This window comes from Anoplolepis gracilipes, chromosome 4 (genome assembly GCF_047496725.1).
Source record: "Anoplolepis gracilipes chromosome 4, ASM4749672v1, whole genome shotgun sequence".
NCBI classification, from domain to species: Eukaryota; Metazoa; Arthropoda; class Insecta; order Hymenoptera; family Formicidae; genus Anoplolepis; species Anoplolepis gracilipes.
The window spans coordinates 4,902,339-4,922,862 of record NC_132973.1 but is presented as its reverse complement, the minus strand read 5'-3'; the positions used below and the strand labels follow the sequence as shown (position 1 = coordinate 4,922,862).

The 20,524-nt window shown below is 33.1% G+C and overlaps 1 protein-coding gene across 1 annotated transcript in view; it reads left to right on the top strand.

Annotated features, from left to right (window-relative positions):
* Nucleotides 1–18,707, top strand: part of Cycd (cyclin D) — a 42,525-nt gene extending 23,818 nt beyond the window's left edge. The window contains exons 3-5 of the mRNA XM_072889631.1: nt 10,390–10,552; nt 14,611–14,756; nt 15,652–18,707. Of these exons, the coding sequence (XP_072745732.1) occupies nt 10,390–10,552; nt 14,611–14,756; nt 15,652–15,876 (534 nt within the window). The 3' untranslated portion in view covers nt 15,877–18,707. The remainder of the gene's footprint in view (nt 1–10,389; nt 10,553–14,610; nt 14,757–15,651) is intronic.
* The last annotated feature ends 1,817 nt before the right edge of the window (nt 18,708–20,524 follow it).

The following is a 20,524-nucleotide window of genomic DNA, read 5'->3' as shown; positions in this document are numbered from 1 at the left end:
CGAAAAAGTCAGAATGAACGTTCGACAAGCCCACGATTATCCTGGAGAATTTTACTGAATTAGCTTTTCTCCATTAACCCTTTGAGTCACAGCGGGTCACCCAGAGACCCACCTTTTTTTTCGTAGTTTTTTATTGTTTTAACTACTTTTTTATCAACAAATACCGGATTTTTTGTTTCTACAGAGTCTCTAGAACATCATTAAGTGTAAAAAAAATATGAACAGTCATTAATTGTTAGTTGCAAAAATATTATATATAAACAAACAGTCAAAATTAGTACTTTTTTTTACGAAAAAATGCATTTTCTACTAATCTATTATGACAATAAATACGGCAATTTTTTTATAATCTTAGTACACTCTAAAGTATTTTTCAGAATTTTTTTAGAATTTTCCACCGTGTTGTTTTTGTTAAATCCTCCTTTTTTTGATAAAAAATATATAAAAAACAATATTTTCTGTTCTAAATTGAAAGTAACAGTTGTATTCTTTTTTAAATATTTTCTCTGAAAGTTTTTTTTTAGATCGCAGAATCTGAATCTAAAGGAAAAAAAATTTAATTTCCAAAATTTAATATAGGGATCCAATATGACAGAAGTAAAATTTTGAAAATCTCCATAAAATGTATTCGTAAATCGGATTCGTAACGGATTCGTAATCAGCGACCCCAAAAACCCTTATATACCAAATTTTATAAAATACTGACAATTAGAAAGATTCTTGACTCAAAGGATTAAACTATACGTCACTAAAAAAATTAAATTAAATGTACGGAGATTATTTTATAGTAAAGAGATATCTTTTATGTGTGTGTTAGAAAGTTTTAATTTTAAAAAAAGTTTTACAAAAGATATCAGTAGATATTCTAATTAAAATCTCTTGGCTAAAAGATTGTTTTATTTTTCTCTTCAAAGAAATTACGTATGAAATTTGTTTAGATTTTTAAATGAATAGCTTGAAGATTTGTATTTCTTGTTTACAATAACACATTCTTGCCCACCCGTTATTTGTTATAACAGTATTTCGCGATATTCCATTCGGAGGCGAGCATGTTTGGATCGTTTTTAATTTCGTTGTGAGACAAATTTTTTGTGCCTGTGTCTGATCCGCTATGCGGGTACCCGTACTCCAGGTACATATATACGTATCGATATTTTCCCGGAAAGCTTCTGACGGGTCTTAATTAAGCCCTGTTTGTGAGTCATATTATTAAGCGACTGTCATGGAACAAATGGAGATTTGTGATGACGTCGTAAATCATATTTGACGTGAACCAAGGCGGCCAGTATGTTTAAGAACGGATGTTACATGTTCCTTCCGGTAATACATAATTTCCGGTAATTTATTAATTTATTTATTCAATTTTTGTAATTACTTATAATACAGCCTTGCTTTTGTAAAAGCAACAATAATACGATATAAATTTTTTAATAAATCTTGCAATAATTTTATTATTATGATATAATCTAAATAATCTGATGTTTTATCATAACCGCGTATATAATAAGAATATTTTTGTATAAATGAATATATAAAAATATATAAAGATATCTCTCTCGTGCACAACGATATATATTCCAAGAACTTACGCGCAGTCCCCGCTCTGTGAATGGAGAGTCAGTAGTTACATCCGGCGCTACGTCAGACGCGCCGAAGCCGATGCCGTGCCTTTCAAAAGCGACTTATTTCACCGACAAGAACTAGTGATGAGCGATCTTGATTCGATTTTCAGAAAATCGATCTTTCTTCTCAAAAAATCGATTTTTTTTAATTAATTCTTTTCTGTTCGATTCTTATACGAATCGATTATTGAATAAAAATATTTTTAAAAAAATGTTTTAAAACATTTTTATTCTTTTTTTAAATATTTTTGAGTGTCTCCGAAACTAATGTCAAATAATTTTATAAATCAAATTATTTTAAAGCAAAACATAATTTACTATAGTTGTGCAAATATAATTCATCTTACAAAATTATGGCTTTTTAGTTTTAGTTTATGTAGTTTTGATTTTTTAGATCGATTTTTAGGAAATCGATCTCAGTTACTTCGATTCAAGATCGATTCAAAAATCGATTCTTTCTAAAAAATCACCCATCACTAACAAGAACACTCTATTTTAATCGATTATTTGTTTCCTTATCAAAACGTAATATATTTTTAATTTCGTAATGTTTATATATATTCATATTTTTAAAATAAAAAAAAAATTTACAATTATTGATAACAGGAAATAAAACTTGATGATTGCAACTTTAAAACGCAAATGTGTATTAATTTATGTCGGTGAATTTATGATTTCTGCGAAAAATTAATAAATCATACAAACAAGTTGTCGATAACAGAAAGGAAAGTTTTATACGGTCATAATTCAGAACCTGAAATCTAAATCGTGCTGAGTCCCAAAAACCCGGATTGAGCTATCTGCAGGTTTTTCAATTTTTTTTATTGCTTCGTTTAATATTCCTGGATTAATTGCGAATTCATTAAATCGTCGGCTTATAACTTCTGTGAAAATTAAAATCCTGCCGGTCGCAGGAGAAAATAAAAGAGGATGAAAACCGGTCATAGAGCAGTGTTCCGGTCCCGGTCCCGGTCGAAGAAAAGGAAGAGAGGAGGTTTCTTATGTGCGAAAAAGGACCCGGGGTACGCTCCGGTAACCGGAGCAGATGTGTCCCGCAAAAGGCGGTTCCTAGAAGTAACCTCGAGAAGAGCCCGGCTTTCATTGGCGTAGCCGACGTCAATTAAATCGAATCTCCCCGGGGTCCTTCGAGGGAGCCCCGTCGTAGTGGAGGACCTCCTTCCTTCCTCCTCTTTCGCGACGGAAACAGACGTTGAAATTTCGACTATCGGCGTTCACCATAATTAGCTTTGTGTGTCGGCGACAACCACTGATTTGCGATTAACTGCCAGACGCATGATTAGATTAAAGGCTACTCAAACAAATGGCGTTAAAATTGTATCCTATGTAAGAGGATAAATTATATATAAAACATTTGAGTTTGCTATAAAATAGAATTATAAAATAATTTTATACACATGGGTTATTTTAAAATATATGTGCGATTCTAAGATTTATTTTTTTCTTATTTATTTTATATAAATTAATAGCTACTACATTTATTGTATACATTCGTTTACACAATAAACATTATTATTTTACTAGAGTTAGCGTTGATTTTTTCTGACATAATTAATCTCACATATACTTTATATTCTTTTTTCTTCTTGCATATATTTAATCTTTTCTGTCTGTCAAACTATATCATATTTATTCTTTTTTTTGTTACATATATTTGATTATTTCTACCGAACAAAAGACAGTCTCTTTATCTAATATATTTACTTATTTATTATTTTTTTTCAACTCGTAGTAAACTCGTTGCAGATAGAAATATATCACTTGCTTTTTGTCTAATCGTAACTAAGCCGAGCCACGCCAATGGCGGACGAGGAATGCATGGACGGTGATTCTGGTTTTTGTTGCCAGTTATGCCGGGCCGAGAGGGAGAGTCCTGGTCTTTGTACTTTATTTTTGGCCAGAATGGTAAACACCTTGCTCTCACACAGGCGCCGCCCTTCGATCCTGCGCCGTCTTCTTCTTTCCTTTTGATTTCTCCTCTATCTCGCTTCTCCTTCAATATAGACACCTGTGAGATTCCGCGCTAATAGAATTTCTCGAAGATAGTAATAGATTTCGGAATCGCATAATTGCATTCCCCCCTCCCTCCCCCTCCTCCGAAAAAAACTTCAAGCGCGTAATGTAATGTCATATTTATCTCTCTTTTGTCATATTGGTAATTTTTAATTTTCTAAAAAAAAACATTTAAAATACCCAAGTGCCTCAAAAATGCAAAATTATATTGAATCATTCATTTATACGATACATATAAAAATTAAAAATTTTTAATTTATTATTTAAACTTATTAAATTTATTATTTAACCTAGAATGCATCATAAAGATTGTAATATTATTTAAAGAATTCCAGAATGAAATAAATTGTAATTTTACTCTTTTAAATTATTAATAAAGCAAAGAAATGACGCGGACACACAGTTATTTAATTATTTAATTTTGATGTTAAAATTCGCATTATATAATTCTTTGACTCATGTTGAAATATAATACATAATTATTCCCTATTGCGTTTTGCCTTGTATCGATCCCTTATTGCGAATCAGATAAATCGAAGGCCCTACCTTCTCAGAATCGACCAGGTAGCGCGGCGCCGACACAATCGCCTCACCTTTTGGATCTTTTCCTACTCCTGTTTGAGAGAGTTTTTGTTTGAAGGAGCTCCATTGTTCTCGCCGCTTGCATAGCATATATATTTTTGATGAACTAAAATTAAATTTTTAAACTATTATTTTAGAATAATTTAGAATTATTATTTTAATTATGTATTTTAAATTAGAATTATTAGTTTATTAAATTATATTTAAGTAAATTAAAGGAAATTATAATTCAAATATGTGTAAATTTACATATTAATGCAGCTATTTATTTAATCTCACACATAAAGGTTAAAGGGAAGCGTCCCTTCTGTCTTAACGAAGGACTACAAAATGATGAATTTTCCCTCACTTCTCCCTCTTCAGCCCTTTCCTCTCTCTCTCTCTTCGGGATATCCGCCGACCACCTGTCGCGGCGATTTCACCACCCACCACCCACCACCCAAAGCCAAAACTGGCATCTGGACGTTCTAACTGAACGAAAAAAAAAAGAAAAGATGACACATCATCCGCGCGGTAATTACGATTAATGATCATAATTACTTACGCGTTTTCGTTCGCGTTAGCCATTATCGCGACATACCATCTTTTTTCTCCACGTCACGATATTCGGCGTACCTAACATTGAAAAAAAAAAGAGTCACATGGCGTTCATCGGAATTATCTTTCTCACGCTCGGGAAAACGGAACGCGATTCAAGGTGCGCGATTCAAACCGTGCGAACGCGATTGCTCGCGCGCGCATGAATGACACGGATAAATAACACCCCATGCTCTCCCCTCATTGATCGTTCGATAGTTATTGACCTAGCTGCTGATATACCAGTTGCGGCGAAATCGAGAGCGATTATAAATTGTAGACCGGAAATGCAAACGTAAATAGCGTGGAAATTTTTATCCTTCAGGTGCAACTTAAGTAAAATATAATCACATTACCTGTATACGGAATTGCATTATTAATATATTTATATTTTTTTATCATATAACATTATATAATAAATTCTTTCTATTAAAAAAATTATATAAATATAATTAATGTACCAAAAATAATTTGGAAATATTGTATAATTAAGCGAATTTTTATTATTAAAAATTTATATTTAATCTAATTTATATTTAAAAAAAGATTTATCATTTTAAAAAACAATAAATTTATTTTTAAAAATTGCCGAAATTGCATATTAAATCTTTTTTTGTGTGTGTGTAAACAAGATTTTTATCATGAGTAGCTAGAATATTCAAAACAGAAAATTAATATTGAAAATTGATTTTCTTTTAATAAAACTTGTAGACTCGAACGAGATACTAATAAATTTATTGCTCAATTTGCAACCCCTCGAGTATTATCAGTTGCAAGGCTCTTCTGGCCCTTATTAGCTTTGTTTTATTCCGACTGTCGTTCATATCTCGAACGCGTAATAAATGGCCCACTGCTTCATTATTCTTTGCTGCATAATATTCTACCGCGTCGTTGCCGGTGCACGTCACATAATATGAATCAACCTTTATCGCGTACACGCGATTAAATTGCGTGTGTTTCACTACGCATGCTTGCGTGTTCCGCGTAAATCTTATCCGCGCTCATATATACGTTTCCAAGCATATGTGCACGCGCTTTAATAAAATTAATCTTCCGATGCATTATTCAGTTCTCTCAATTTATTCGAAAGCAACATGTAATGTACTAAAACAAATAATAAATGATGCATGAATGTAAGAAATCTAGGTAATCATTTTTAAAGTCGATATTAAAAATATGTGCAAAATTAGAAGTTTGGTATGCAAATTTTACATTTATTTCCTCTTTGTGTATTTTATAGCAAAATATACTTCCACGTGCAAAGATTTTAATGTTTTTAAAATACAAATATTAATTTGACGATTCATAAATTTTAAACGAACAAAGAAAGAGAGAGAGAAAGAGCTGTTTGTAATAATTAATAGAATAAATATATTATGTTGCAAATCGTATTATCCGTGACACTTAATGTGCATAATATAATATAATGTAATGTAACGTAATGTAACGTAATGTAACGTAATGCAACGTAATGCACTTTAATGTAATGTAGAAATTAGGTGAGTGATGTATCACAGAGGGTGAAACACGACGACGGTGAATGGACTCTCTTTATCATTAAAGCGACGACGATGCGACGCGAGGCACGCTTATCATCGCTCCGATCGTCGATTCAACAACTATCCCTGAGGTAGATCGTCGTTCCCCTCGTTGTCATTACGTGTCATTACGTTACGTACGCGCATATCGTAGCGTGCGTACACGCGCCGTGAACGCATCATAGACATTCTGCACTCTGCACGAGCTCGATGACATTGCTTGGAACATTTTACCTGCCAGACAGATCAAACGCAGTCATAACATATTTCTCGTACTATAAATATTTACATCAATTCATGTCTCATAAATTATCGATTTTATAAGTATACAGTTTTTTTTCAAATTTAATAGTGATGATAATTTTATAATGAATATATGACAATCATATTTTTTTTCTAGACAAATTATATAGATTGATAGAATTATTTCAATTGAATTGATGTACATCATATAAATAATATAATAGCATAATTATATAATATATAAAAATAATTTTGTTTTAGTTTTAGTTTTAGTGTTAGTTATAGTTGTAATTTTACTTTTAATTTTAATTTGGATTCTGATTTTGATTTTGATTTTAATTTCAAAAATTTTCAAAAATTTAAAATTTTTAAATTAAATTTTTAATTTTTAATTTTTAATAATTTTTAATTTTTAACTCTGATCTAATGTAATGTAATGTGATTTAATTTAATTTAAGTTAATCTTATTTAATGTAATTTAAGTTCATCCAATTTATGTAACCGGAAGTCATCCAAGCCGTAAGGCAAGAATTAAATAAATAATAATAAAAATAAAAATAATATAAAAATAATATTAAATAATATAAATTGAATAAATTAATATAAATATATATCTGATCTCAAAGCAGAAGAATATAATAAGATATATAAAAGAGTATAAAGAGATAATGTTACAAGAAAATAACGGTACCAAACGAATTTATCTACATAATAGACAATAGTAGTTAAAATAAACCAATTGACGTCATCAAAAAGGGCAAAATTACAAGAGTGTGAAATGAAAGTAGGACACATTACAATGATCCGTTCTGCTTAGCAGAATATAGTGTATTATAAACTACCGCTGTTATTCCACATTGTCTCTGTCTTCTACTCTCCGGTGTGTACGAGCCTTTGTTTCATTCACCGGTTTCCCGATGTCCGACGTACGAGAGATGTTTAAAGACGAAAGAGAGAGAGAGAGAGAGAGAGACTTGTTAGAAGGAATGGCGAGCGTACGCACGCACGTACGCACTCGAGCGCGGAACCCCTTCAAGGATGAGAATAAGTCGGAGAAGAGGAGGGACAGACTCCCTTGGTTCATCTTCCTTCGAGCGCATATCCTCTTCCATTTGGCGAGGACTTTAATTTGGCTCGTATGCGATGACTACGACGACTAATAAGTCGCCTCCTTTCCATTCTCCTCGCGAATTGCGAACATAGGTTTTTTTTCGGTACGAATATTATATTTATTCAATTTTTACATGTTATATAATTTACGTGACTATAAATTGTCTGATTTTTATTTGAGAATTATATTTTAATTTGTTATGCAAGAGAGAGAAAGAGATTAGTCATTTTGTGGTTTTAATTTTATAATTATTACTTTAAAGCTTATTTTAAAATAATTTATAATTTTTAATGTAATTTTGTGTGGAAAAATTTGAGGAAATACACATGTATAATACGAGATACATATCAAAATACATAGATACATCAGAGAAAAGGCATATATAAAATATTTATATTTAGAATTCTATCCTGAATTAGGTCGTAAATTACAGATCGTTTAAAATAGGTTTAAACGAAAACCATATGAAATATTCATTTTGTATGGTTTCGAACCATGACTAATATTATTAACATGGGTGCTTTTTAAAATCATATCTTGGACATTTAACAGTTTCCGTTTGCAGTAAAAGTTATAGTAGTTTCATAATAAAATCCATCATAAAACTAAATGACTAATTCTGTAACGTAGATGATATATAACAAAAATGTAACAATAAAATAAAACGATATGTGAAAATATGATAATACAAAATATAACGACAAAATATTTTTTAAAAATTTAGAAATAAATGCAACGTCAGAAATCTAATATATTAAAAATAAATAATGTTAAATAAAGACTTTTTTACATAATTCTACAAAAATTAATAATTATATGATGTATGTATACAGCTAACATTAATTATTATTCTCTATATAAGATATTATGGATCTCAAAATATATATATATATATAAATATATATCATTTATTAATATGTATATATATATATATATATATATATATATATATATATATTCATTAATTAATTACATAGAGAATAATAATTAAACATTAAGTATTTTTCTGTATATAAAATATGGATCTTGTATATATATATATATATATATATGACGTGTATTAATTCTCTAAGATTGTGTGAAACACGCTTTCACGCTTGAAACGGAACCACGTTGCCCGGTTTCGTCACAGCTGAGCGATGGGAAGCCTCGCCGAATTCAATGGACTTTTAATCAAGACGAAGGACACGTAGTACTCGTCGCGCGTAACTCCCGCCGTGTAATTTCACGGTCGAAAGAGAACGGGGGTATTACTACGACGTACTCTAGAGAGAACGGACGTAGTAATCTCAGCGGAGAAAGGGCAAATCTGTCTCTGTCCTTTTTCCTCTGGCTCACTCACTCTCTCTATCTCGTGTTTAACACTTGAAACGAAGAGAGATGAAGGCTGCGTGATTTTTGACGGCGCTGCCGCCGCGCGTGATTCGTTGTCTGTCGCACCTGCGTAATTAAAAACGCAATTATTTCCGCGTTTTTAAAGGGAAGCAGTTGACTCGCGCGTTTTCCATTAATCTACGATGAAAGGAATTATTCTCTTCCTCTTTTCAATGGACGTAAAAGGATCTAATGGTTTTTTTGTTCAATATAAAGCTACATCTTACAAAGTATCTTGCGAGCGATGCGCTGTCACTATCGTGTTATTAATGGCACGCGTGTTATTGTAAAAATACAATACTGTGGGAAACCATACAACAGATATGACATATAATGGCAGATAAAAAGAATATATACGAAATATGCAGCTAATATATTTAAAATTAATTATTCTACTTTTTGAATGTAAAAAAAATAATCGAAACGCACCGATAATTTATACGAGATAATTTTGGTCTAAGATATCGATGCATAATTTACCGACCCCCTTTCTTCGATGATGAGAAAAAAATTTATCCTAATCAGAATCCGCGTTAACCCTTTGAGTCACAGCGGATCACCCAGAGACCCACCTTTTTTTTCGTAGTTTTTTTTATTGTTTTAACTACTTTTTTATCAACAAATACCGGATTTTTTGTTTCTACAGAGTCTCTAGAACATCAATAAGTGTAAAAAAATATGAACAGTCATTAATTGTTAATTGCAAAAATACCATATATAAACAAACAGTCAAAATTAGTACTTTTTTTACGAAAAAATGCATTTTCTACTAATTTATTATGACAATAAATACGGAAATTTTTTTTATAATCTTAATACATACTACACTCTAAAGTATTTTTCAGAATTTTTTTAGAATTTTCCACCGTGTTGTTTTTTGTTAAATCCTCTTTTTTGATAAAAAATATATATAAAAAACAATATTTTCTGTTCTAAATTAAAAGTAACTGTCGTATTCTTTTTTAAATTTTTTCTCTGAAGGTTTTTTTAAATCGCAGAATCTGAATCTAAAGGAAAAAAATTTAATTTCCAAAATTTAATATAGGGATCCAATAATGACGGGAAGTAAAATTTTGAAAATCTCCATAAAATGTATTCATAAATCGGATTCGTAATCAGCGATCCGAAAAACCCTTATATACCAAATTTTATAAAATACTGACAATTAGAAAAATTCGTCACTCAAAGGGTTAAATTGTCACTAATGCAACCGATGAATGTCATCTTTTCGTCTTTTCGATCTTTTCTGTAGAACGAGAATAACAAGTCTATCGAGAAGTTAATCGAGCATCTGTCTCCTGATTTGTTGCAGAGGTGGGAACAGCTGGTGGTCTCTAAGCTAAAATGGGAACTGTCCGCGGTAACACCCGGCGACTTTTTGATGCACATCCTCAACAGATTGCCGATGCCACGCACTTGGGACACCGTGATGGTCCGGAGGCACGCGCAAACCTTTATCGCCCTCAGCGCTCGAGGTAAGAATTAGTTCGTTAATAAAAAATCTAGAAGACTCGAGATATTAATAAGATACGATACTGATAAAATTAATAAGACTATTATTAGACATGTTTGCAAAGAATAATAATTAAACTGGATTAATTCTTCTTTTTATTATCTATTCGTCATTATTATTGCTAAAAATATTATTGACGGAAGAAAGTATTTGTATTTTGACTTCTCTTATTTTCTTTCGTTTCGAATCCAAGTAATTTTCGGTTTCCTAAATATATAAAAGTGTACATAAACCATAAACATTTCTAAGCGGGTCAACGAGCACCTCTTGAAATGCACTTCTTCACACGTTGCACGTGTCGTAATCGTGCCACGCACATGTGTATATGTGCGTGGTAAACAATCTAAGACTTATGTATATTGTTAACATACACATTAATGAATATATGATGCATCGTGGAACTGACGAGGGAAACTGTCACGTAATTGTCAGTTGCAGGAGTCACCTCTTTTCTTTGCTTTTTCTCTCTCTCTCTTTCTTTCTTTTGTTAAATAGGCCACGCATATACATAAAGACGAGGTCACCAGTAACAAACAACGTGACTCGAAACGCACTTTTAAAAGGAATAATTCGTTTATTATGTATTAGTATTGCATATTTTCCATTATCACATTCGCGCTCATTTCGAAAGAGATTAGGAATTTTTTTTTACACACGATGACATTGTTTTTCTTTTCTTATTATTTTTTTATTGCTTTTTATATTTTTTATTTTTGTTAAATATAATTACTATTATATTTCAGGTCTGATTTTACAATATTTGACTACGTTAATAACAGATTTAATAATATTGTCTGTTATAGGCTAATAAAACGTCATAAATAAATACTAATTATTGCACAAAAAGATGTCTATTTTTTCATCTTTCTTTCATTTTAAAATCCAAAAATTTAAAAGCTACGTTTGAGCGAATCACGACGAATGTTGAAAACATTTTGTCTCGATATCCTTAAAAAAGCTTTAAATGTCCATTTAAATTTTAAATGCCCGGTTCACGTTAGGTATGGACGAATTCGATTTCTTTGGAATCCATCGTGGAATTTCGCCGCGTTTTCCTCTCACAATAACTTGCGATTGCAATCTTATGAATCAGCTTGTATTGTGTATTGTCGAATTAATTAAACCACAAATTAAAAAAAAGACAGCTTGTAAAGAATATTAATATTATAAAATTGGAGAATCAATTCGACTTTATAATTTTTGCAATTCATCTACCGTCTATTTCTTCTCAACAAAGATGAATTTAAATGTTAAATTAATATTTTCCAATAAAACCTTTTCAAAAGTCATTTTTAAAAAATTAAATAACACTTATCACATTGACATATCTAAGATAATGCAATAGTCTCATATCTATATAAAAAGATATTTATTTTTCAAGAATTATCATAAGTAGATCCTCAACGTGACTCATATACACACACACACACGTCACGAAAACGAAGAGAAAATAAGCCAGGGAAGTACGCGACAAGAGATAGGCAGACTAAGATAGCGCGAGGCTAAAAAGGATCGCGAAAACGAGTTGCGTTTAAATGTCTAGATGTGTCTCCGCAGCCGCAGGCACATCGTCAGCATAACTTGCTTGAATCTTTCCTTCCTTTTCCACCTACTCGTCTCTGTCCTCTCGTCGATTTTTCATCTGCATCGGTCGGTCGGTCGGTCGGTCGGTCGGCAAAAAGAACGGAAAGGCCCTTCGTCCTTCGTCATCGGTCCTAGTACTTGTGTTGGGTCTCGACAATCCCGACAGAAAGAGAGAGAGAGAGAGAGAGAGAGAGAGAAGAGCAGAGGACGAAGACATGAATCGTTTCTCACGAACCAAACTAGGCTGCGTCTCACTCTTGGATGACATTTCGAGTTTTTTTTTTACAAAGTCAGCGAAAAAACGAGTTGACAAATCGTCTCGAATTTTTCAACGAAAAATCGTGAAAATATTCTCCTCGAAGATTGCATATTAATATTATAATTATTATTTTGAAATTTGCACGGAGATTTTGCTCGTAAGATCGCGCACGCCGCTTTGATTATGCCAGCTGAAAAAAATTCTCTCGTGCGGGATTGAATTTCGGTTTACGCGCAAGTACTCTGGTGCACACACGCGATAATTTCGTCTGATGTTCACATTCCACGGCTATCTACGCCCTACCTCGCCGTCTGTATTCTCCCTTAAACTGGTTTACGTATACATTCACGCTGTGCACGCTCTTAATTTCAACGGTTAATAATCAAGACACACTAGCTTTCTCTCCGAGCGATTTAACCGTCAATCGATGGCTTCAACACGAACAAGTACGTCGTTTGCATTTTTATTAAAGCGTTTTATTAACGGGTTTTTTTTTTTTTTTTTTTTTTTTTTTATAATAGGTTTGTCCAATGTGTAGATTATCGTAAAATTTGGTCAATATAAAATTTTTTTCCTCAACATTAATTAAACACCTTTCCAACAAATTCCCGACCCACTTGATATTTATAACTATTTTTTAATTATTTAGTTCTTAGAAATTAAAACCAAACTTTATTATACGAAAAATCAATTAGCTTACTTTTGGAGCAGTGACAAAATAAAGTTTTGCTAATTAATTACTAAATCTTGCAGAGAACAATGTGTCTTACATAATTATAAAGATGATCACATAGTGTTGCTGAAATAGCTGAGCTCAGTGTTATTCAAACTTTTCTTTCAGTATAAAAACATTACTAATTAAATTACTTGTATAAAATTATTAGATAAATTTATGCAATCTTTATGAAAATAATAATACTATGATATTTTTATCAAGTCAAATTACAACTTAGTGAGTTAAGTTAATGTATAACAAAATTTCAAAAATAAATAATACAATATCATTAGAATTGAAATTTTTTTCTAAAGCTTTTTAAATCTTAATTTGATTATTCAAATTGTAATTTAAATATGCAAATCCTTTTGTGCCTCTGGATTTCAGTCTAAAAAGCACTGACCTAAATGGTGAATTCTCGTCCCGCAGCTCTAACTTTAAGAACTAACAATAAGTTGAAAATCATGGTACCGTTAAAAAAAACCAGATTTAACGACACTTCGACATCCTGGACCCCTCGAGAGAACTGGATTGTTCCGATTTACGTGGCAACATTAGAATCTTTTTGAAGAAACGGTGGAAATGACGTTTCGCGCGGAGACAATGGATCACCATGTTCCTCTACTTCCGCCCATTCTCGTCCGCTTTAAATATCTCAATATTTTCGACTTCTATTCGGAAATATCTGTAAAAGAAGTTCTCTCTTTTGGCGGAAGCTTTGTTTACTAACCCTCGCAGCGTGTGGTGCAATAAATGACGAGAAGGTATGCTTAAAAATGAAATAAATGCTCGTAAAAGTCATTTTTAAAAAAAACACAATTAGCTTGAAATTGTAAATCCATAAATAATTGACAGGAGATACGCAATACCACTTTCTCCCGTAATTTAAAAGACCTTCGACATTGCGTATTAAAATTAATACAACGTGCTCTCAATATATTGATCTCGTACTTTTCTGTGATAATTTTAGTCTCACCACTAAAACGTGAGTGTGAATTAAAGTAATAATAAAATTTATATGTAAATTATTATTATAATATTAATATTATAAATAATATTTATAAATTAAATAATAATATTAATATATTAATATTAATATAATAATGATAATGATAATGATAATACTGTATTATTTTTACAAATATAAATAAATTTATATATAAATAATAATAATTATATTTATATGTATAATAAAAATTTTTTTAAATAATACAGTATTATCATTATCATTATCATTATTATTATTATATTATTATTATTATTTATATTTATAAATAATATTTATAAATTAAATAATAATATTAATATATTAATATAATAATAATAATGATAATGATAATACTGTATTATTTTTAAAAATTTTTATTATACATACAAATATAATTAATATTATTTATATATAAATTTGATATGATAAATATAATGTACACGTCTTTAATGATTATCCTTATTTTATGTGCAGAATACAAGTTCTCCATGTACACGCCTAGCATGATAGCAGCAGCGAGCGTCGCGGCGGCGTTACACGGATTGGACTGGACCGGGAAAAGCGGCTACGGGTTAGCCGGCCTCCTGGACGAGCTCACCCGCATTACGGCTATCGAACAGGTTAGTAGCCTGCGTATCGAAAGAGCATGTGTGAAAAAAAAAGATCACGCGTCCCCCCATCTGTATTATCTCGATTTCGCCGCTGCTTTGCAAGATTTCGATTTGGCGATGTGTGTTGCCAATGTTCCGGTGCCGAGACACCGAGAAATCGGCAAGAAAAAAAAGGATGATAGAAGAGAACTTGCCCTTCGCGCGAGTCCACCCGTGGAAAGACAGACTCGCGGACCTCGCAAAAAACACGACGGGAAGTGCGCGGGAAGAAGGAGATATGGTGGAGCAGGTGCCGGGCACATGTTCGCGCGCGCGCCGAAGTGGTAGGGAAGGGAAAAAAAAAGGGGAGAAAAAAGGCAACCGGGGTCTACGGGCCCCGTATGCGCGTCGAACGATGACACGACGAGTCGCGAGGATGAGCGGGGTGTCTCGCCATTTCGTCTCTTCTTCTTTCTCTCGCGTTCTTCTTTCCTGCTTTCTCCCTCCCTCCCTCTCTCTCTCTCTCTCTCTCTCTCTCTCTCTCTCTCTCTCTCTCTCTCTCTCTCTCTCTCTCTCTCTCTCTCTCTCTCTCCATCTATCGGCCTAGTACAAATAAACGCGAATGAATGGCGCGGCATGGGGTCTGTGACCCGTAAAACGCAATATTTTTAAGAGAGTGCGGTTCACTCGCTCTTTCCCCGCGTTCGGGCCCCGAGAGCAGGAAGATATCCTCGAGACATCCGGTCTCCCTGGACTTTCATTCATGACCTCGGGTCACAGCTGTAGTCCGCGAGACATGTCAGTCTTTAGACTGTCAAGTTCGAACGAGTTTTATAAATATATACTTTTGAGAGTTGGAGGAAATATTCTTGATAAATAATTTTAAAAAATTACTCCGACATTATCAGAAAATTCTTTTGCGCAGGATTATCTGCAAGGCTGCCTGGAGCAGATAGAGGAGATGATCTCGCAGGCCGCCCACGTGAGCACCGACAGTCCTGGTAGCGGAGGCGGTCACCAGACGATGAGCACCGGAGTCACAAGTGCCCCCCAAAGGCCGCTGGGGGACCAAAACAACACGAGTCAGGAGAAAATACTGGAGCACGAGAAGGCGGGCACGCCGACAGACGTCAGGGACGTACATTTTTGAAAACCGCAGTAGGGGGACACTCCGTAGGGGCCGATACACCGGTGAGTCTCACAGCCGAGGAGGAGAGACTGCCCTCCTCCAGCGAAGAGGAGGACGACGATAACGGACAGCCGGCAAAAAAGCAGAAGATAATTCTGGAAGAGCAACGGGACGAGGAAGTTGATGCTGATTGTCCTCCGAAGCGAAAAACTCCTCCCGAAGAATCTCGAGGTTGAACCTCTGATCGCTCGCTGATCGCGCGTGTTTGATTGAAAACTGCGACACGAATTATTAATTATTATTATTATTATTATTACTATTGCAAACCAAAAACAGGTAGGACGCATGTAGGATTCATTTTGAATAAATACGAGGTTTATTTCGATATGTGATTGACGGAACGTACTTATATGCAAGAGAATTTTTATATTCTTGGATTTACGCACATTTCGAGATGTAGTTACGTATGCATACAATATGGACTAAAGAAAAATTTTGGTTTTCTCATAGTTGTCAAAATAGTCCAGCTAATGTATCGATCATGATACATTTTTATTGACATATGCGTTCATCATCGAGATCAAATTTTAATAGTGCTTTAAAAGTTTATTTTTTAAAATCGCTAACTGTGACGAAGAACAAGGTTGGTTCATTGGTTTTGAAAACGAAAATAAACAAAGAGACGAACGATTAAAGGTATGTAGACTCGAGATGATACGAAAAACATTTGAGGGATTGAGAACCACCGGGCGATCCATTTGTGTCGAAAAAATTGTGCACTGTTCCAACGTGTGTCGCCCGTAAAACAAAGAAAAAAAATAAGAATACAGAAATCAGAAAGGCGTGCTGTTTGGGGGAAGGCAATGCAATACGCTTTACGCATTTGTAATTTTGTAATAGGAATGTACATATATTCTTAACTAAGTTATATATACATATACATATATACGTATATATATATATATATATATATATATATATATATATATATATATATATATATAAAACTTAACGTTTAGGTGACGAGATAAGAAATTACCGAAAAATACGACAACGTAATAAATACGGGGGAATTTGCCCTCCGCGTGAGCGCATTAAAAAGAAAAAAAATTTCACTTAGTCATATCCAGAGTCATTTAGCGTTTTGTACATATATAGTATGCGTATGAATAAATGAATATATATATATATATATATATATATATATATATATATATATATATTATATCGAAAAAATTTATCTATATATAGATGTGTAAACTGAAAGAGAGAGATAAAGAGGATGAGATATTGAGAATCGTACAAAATGAATGCACGATAAAAACGGAAAAGTGAGAGATAACAATCGGTAGAAAAGAGATATCGGACCGTGTTGGACGTTTAACACACACAATGAAATAATATTCTAACAACAAGAATTTGAATGTGTGATTTATTTGAGCGAAATGTCAGTGCTAGACAGTCAAAAAATCGCCAAGATCGCTTTATCTTTTTTTAATCTCTACTTCTAAGAGATTTATTCTCGACTCGAGAAAAAAATGCCTAAATATATAATACATAGAATATTTCAAGAATGAATACACGTGCAGATATTTTTTTAAGACAAAGCAAAAGTATTCGTTCCTTTCGAGAGAAAGATGCTGATAAACCGAAACGTGTCTGTGATTCTATCAAATGCGAAATAGAATGTTGTCTCTTGCAGTTTTTTATCGCGCGTTTTTTTGCGATGCAGTTACGTTTCTAATTTTGTGTAAAGTTTTTGTTTCACACTCTACGATTAAGGTTTATCCAAATGATGAGCGATGCGCGAGTCTTTATATTATCGAAAATATTATGAGGCGCGATCGTTCGCTTATCCCGCTCGGTTCCTAAGAAGGGTTGTGCCAACCCCCTCCCCTTCCCCCCCGCGTATGAAATGTAATGTAATGCGAGAGTGAAAGAAGTGAATAAATATTATATGCGTGTACAGCTTTACTACTTTACTAGCTCCATGTGTGCGAAAGGGACGAGAGTGAAGAAAAGAGAAAAAAGGGAAAAGAAGAATCGAACGAAAAACCAAAAAAAGAAGAGAAAAGCTGACTATCTCCCTCCTTTTGAGTATATCGTTGATGTGTAATAATCCGTGGTACATATATATATATATATATATATATATATATATATATATATATATATATATGTCTCTCAAGGAGATGTTCACCGTTTACATAGATGGCTGTATATACGTGTAGGTAGATATAGATAGGTAGACAGTACGATTAAATAAGATAACGTGTAGCGATTTTAAAGGGGAAAAAAGGAAACGAAGTGACAACGAATGGAAGATGTCAAATAATGTGTCGAGAAACGAGAGAGGACACGAGACTCGATGATGATGATGATCGTGTTTTGGAAGAATTCCGTACAAAACTACAATGAAGGGAAATCGAAATCTGATCGATGCTTTCTTTGCTACGTCAAACGCGTATATTGTCTAGAAGAGTACTTTCTATCTTTCAAGGCTGTTGTAAAAAGGATAATCTCGCTCAGACGAGCTGAATGTTTAAGTCCTATGCGAGATTATTGTCACATGATAGATCATCCTGTCTTATGTTAACGGTGATACCTTCTGTGACTCTAGATAATATCCGTAATGACGCAGCAAAGCCTACAATCGTCGAATATCCAAAAAAAGGAAAATAATGGAATTGCTAGTACTTAATGAGAGTCTCAAGAAACCGGTCTCGAACGAGAACAGAATCACGCGTCAAATCAAAAAAGCGACGTCCTGCAACTCCGTGAATTCTCATGTCGCGAGTCGACGCGAGGAGTTTGGACGTGTATACTTATATATATATATATATATATATATATATATATATATAAGTATACACATATATATATATATATATATATATATATATATATATATACTGGAAGAACAAATATCTCGCACAAAGAATGTATATTAAGCATAAGTGTAAGGACTTGTCGAGTTGACCTGGGTGACCGAGCTGGTCGAATCGGTCCCATAATCGGTGAAACGTGTGAACAGACAGGTTCACGTTTGTGCGAACACTTTGATCATCTCTGTACGATCTCGCGAATCGATCCGGATCATTCAAGCGAGCAGAGAAAGCCACGAAGGCCAATAGATTGTTGCGTGGATCGCTCGAGTTTATGCACGAATGTTGTTGCGTCGAAACTGAGGGATTTGACAGAATCCCGAATGTGCCACGAAGTGGAAACTAGTTAGTACGTAAAGAAAAAAAAATTGTTAATTGACCAAATCTTAGTACAATGTAATCGGAGTCGAATAATGTAAAGATATTACACGGGAGATCTGCGCGATCTGATCTCTCATTTTCTTTTCTTCGTCCGTTTTTTCTTCTCATCTTCTTTGTAATCATCGTCGAAGATCGTTGACGATGCATATTTTCATCGCACTTTATATTTTGACGTTAACGTCGTTGACGAGCACGATTAATTTGATTCGACGATAAGAGATCGTGAAATCTTTGAATTGAGAAAGGATAAATAAGCAAATATATTCTTTTTTTTCGAAACTTGAGTTCCAAATAAAAACGAAATTTTTCAATGATAAAAATATATAATTATTCAATTACACACGGAAAAGAGAATCTAGATAAAATGACGTCAATGTATAAAAATGAAAAAAAAACTTTCTTTTCTCAAATCGAAGAAAAATCGTTTAGTATCGCAAAATCACTGCGAAATACCAATTGAGAATTATTAACTGCGTTCGATTTTTATATTTAAGGAAACGACGGGGTGACGCGATTGTATTCACTTGTGTAGTCGCGTGTGTACATATATATAATTAATGTAATTCACAAAGAGCGTTTTTTTTTTTAAGAAACAAGATATTCCCTCGCCGTGCGTGCGATGATTTATTATTGCGTTAATATGTAATACCGCGTAATGTCGCAGGTTCCTAAGAAGAGACAGAGGTTGTTTGAGAGCGAATGAAAGATGTAGGAGACGAGTGTTGATGCGCGTGTTTAGCATTTAAGCAGCGAAATGTATATAAAAAAGCGATAGAGAAAACCGATCTACGAAGTCATTGTAATATTCAGTCCATTCTATTTCATTAACTTTTCATCAACTTCAATCAGACAAGATTCTTTGATTTTTAACAGAAAAAATAGATTTGACAATATCGTCTAAAATAAATTTTATTTTAAATGCTTGAGGAAAACTAATGAGAATCAATCAATAAAAGTCAGAAAATCAAGATCAATGACAAGAAAATTGAAAGAAAAAAAAATTAAGCGAGCTCGATGTAAATAAGAGCGATAGTAAATCAGAATTAAGTTTTCTTTTCTTTTTCTTTATAAAAACGAGAGGATCTCGTCGAAAATTTAAGATCGAGCCTCTTAAATAAGGAAATATAATCTCCCATCTGCATAAACGGAAATTATACTCCGATTATTGATTCATTTATCACAATTTTACGTTTATAAGTAAATACACCCACACGATATATATACACAATCCGTTAGATGTGTATATGTCACGTAATATATTTCCAACTTTTCACCGGTCTCTATCAAGACCAGCCGACTATTTTTTTTGTCTCTTCCTTGTTCGTTTTTTTAATAATAGCGCGCAATAGAATACCACTGATATACCTCAAATCACACTTCGCCCGAGATATTCATCAACTGCC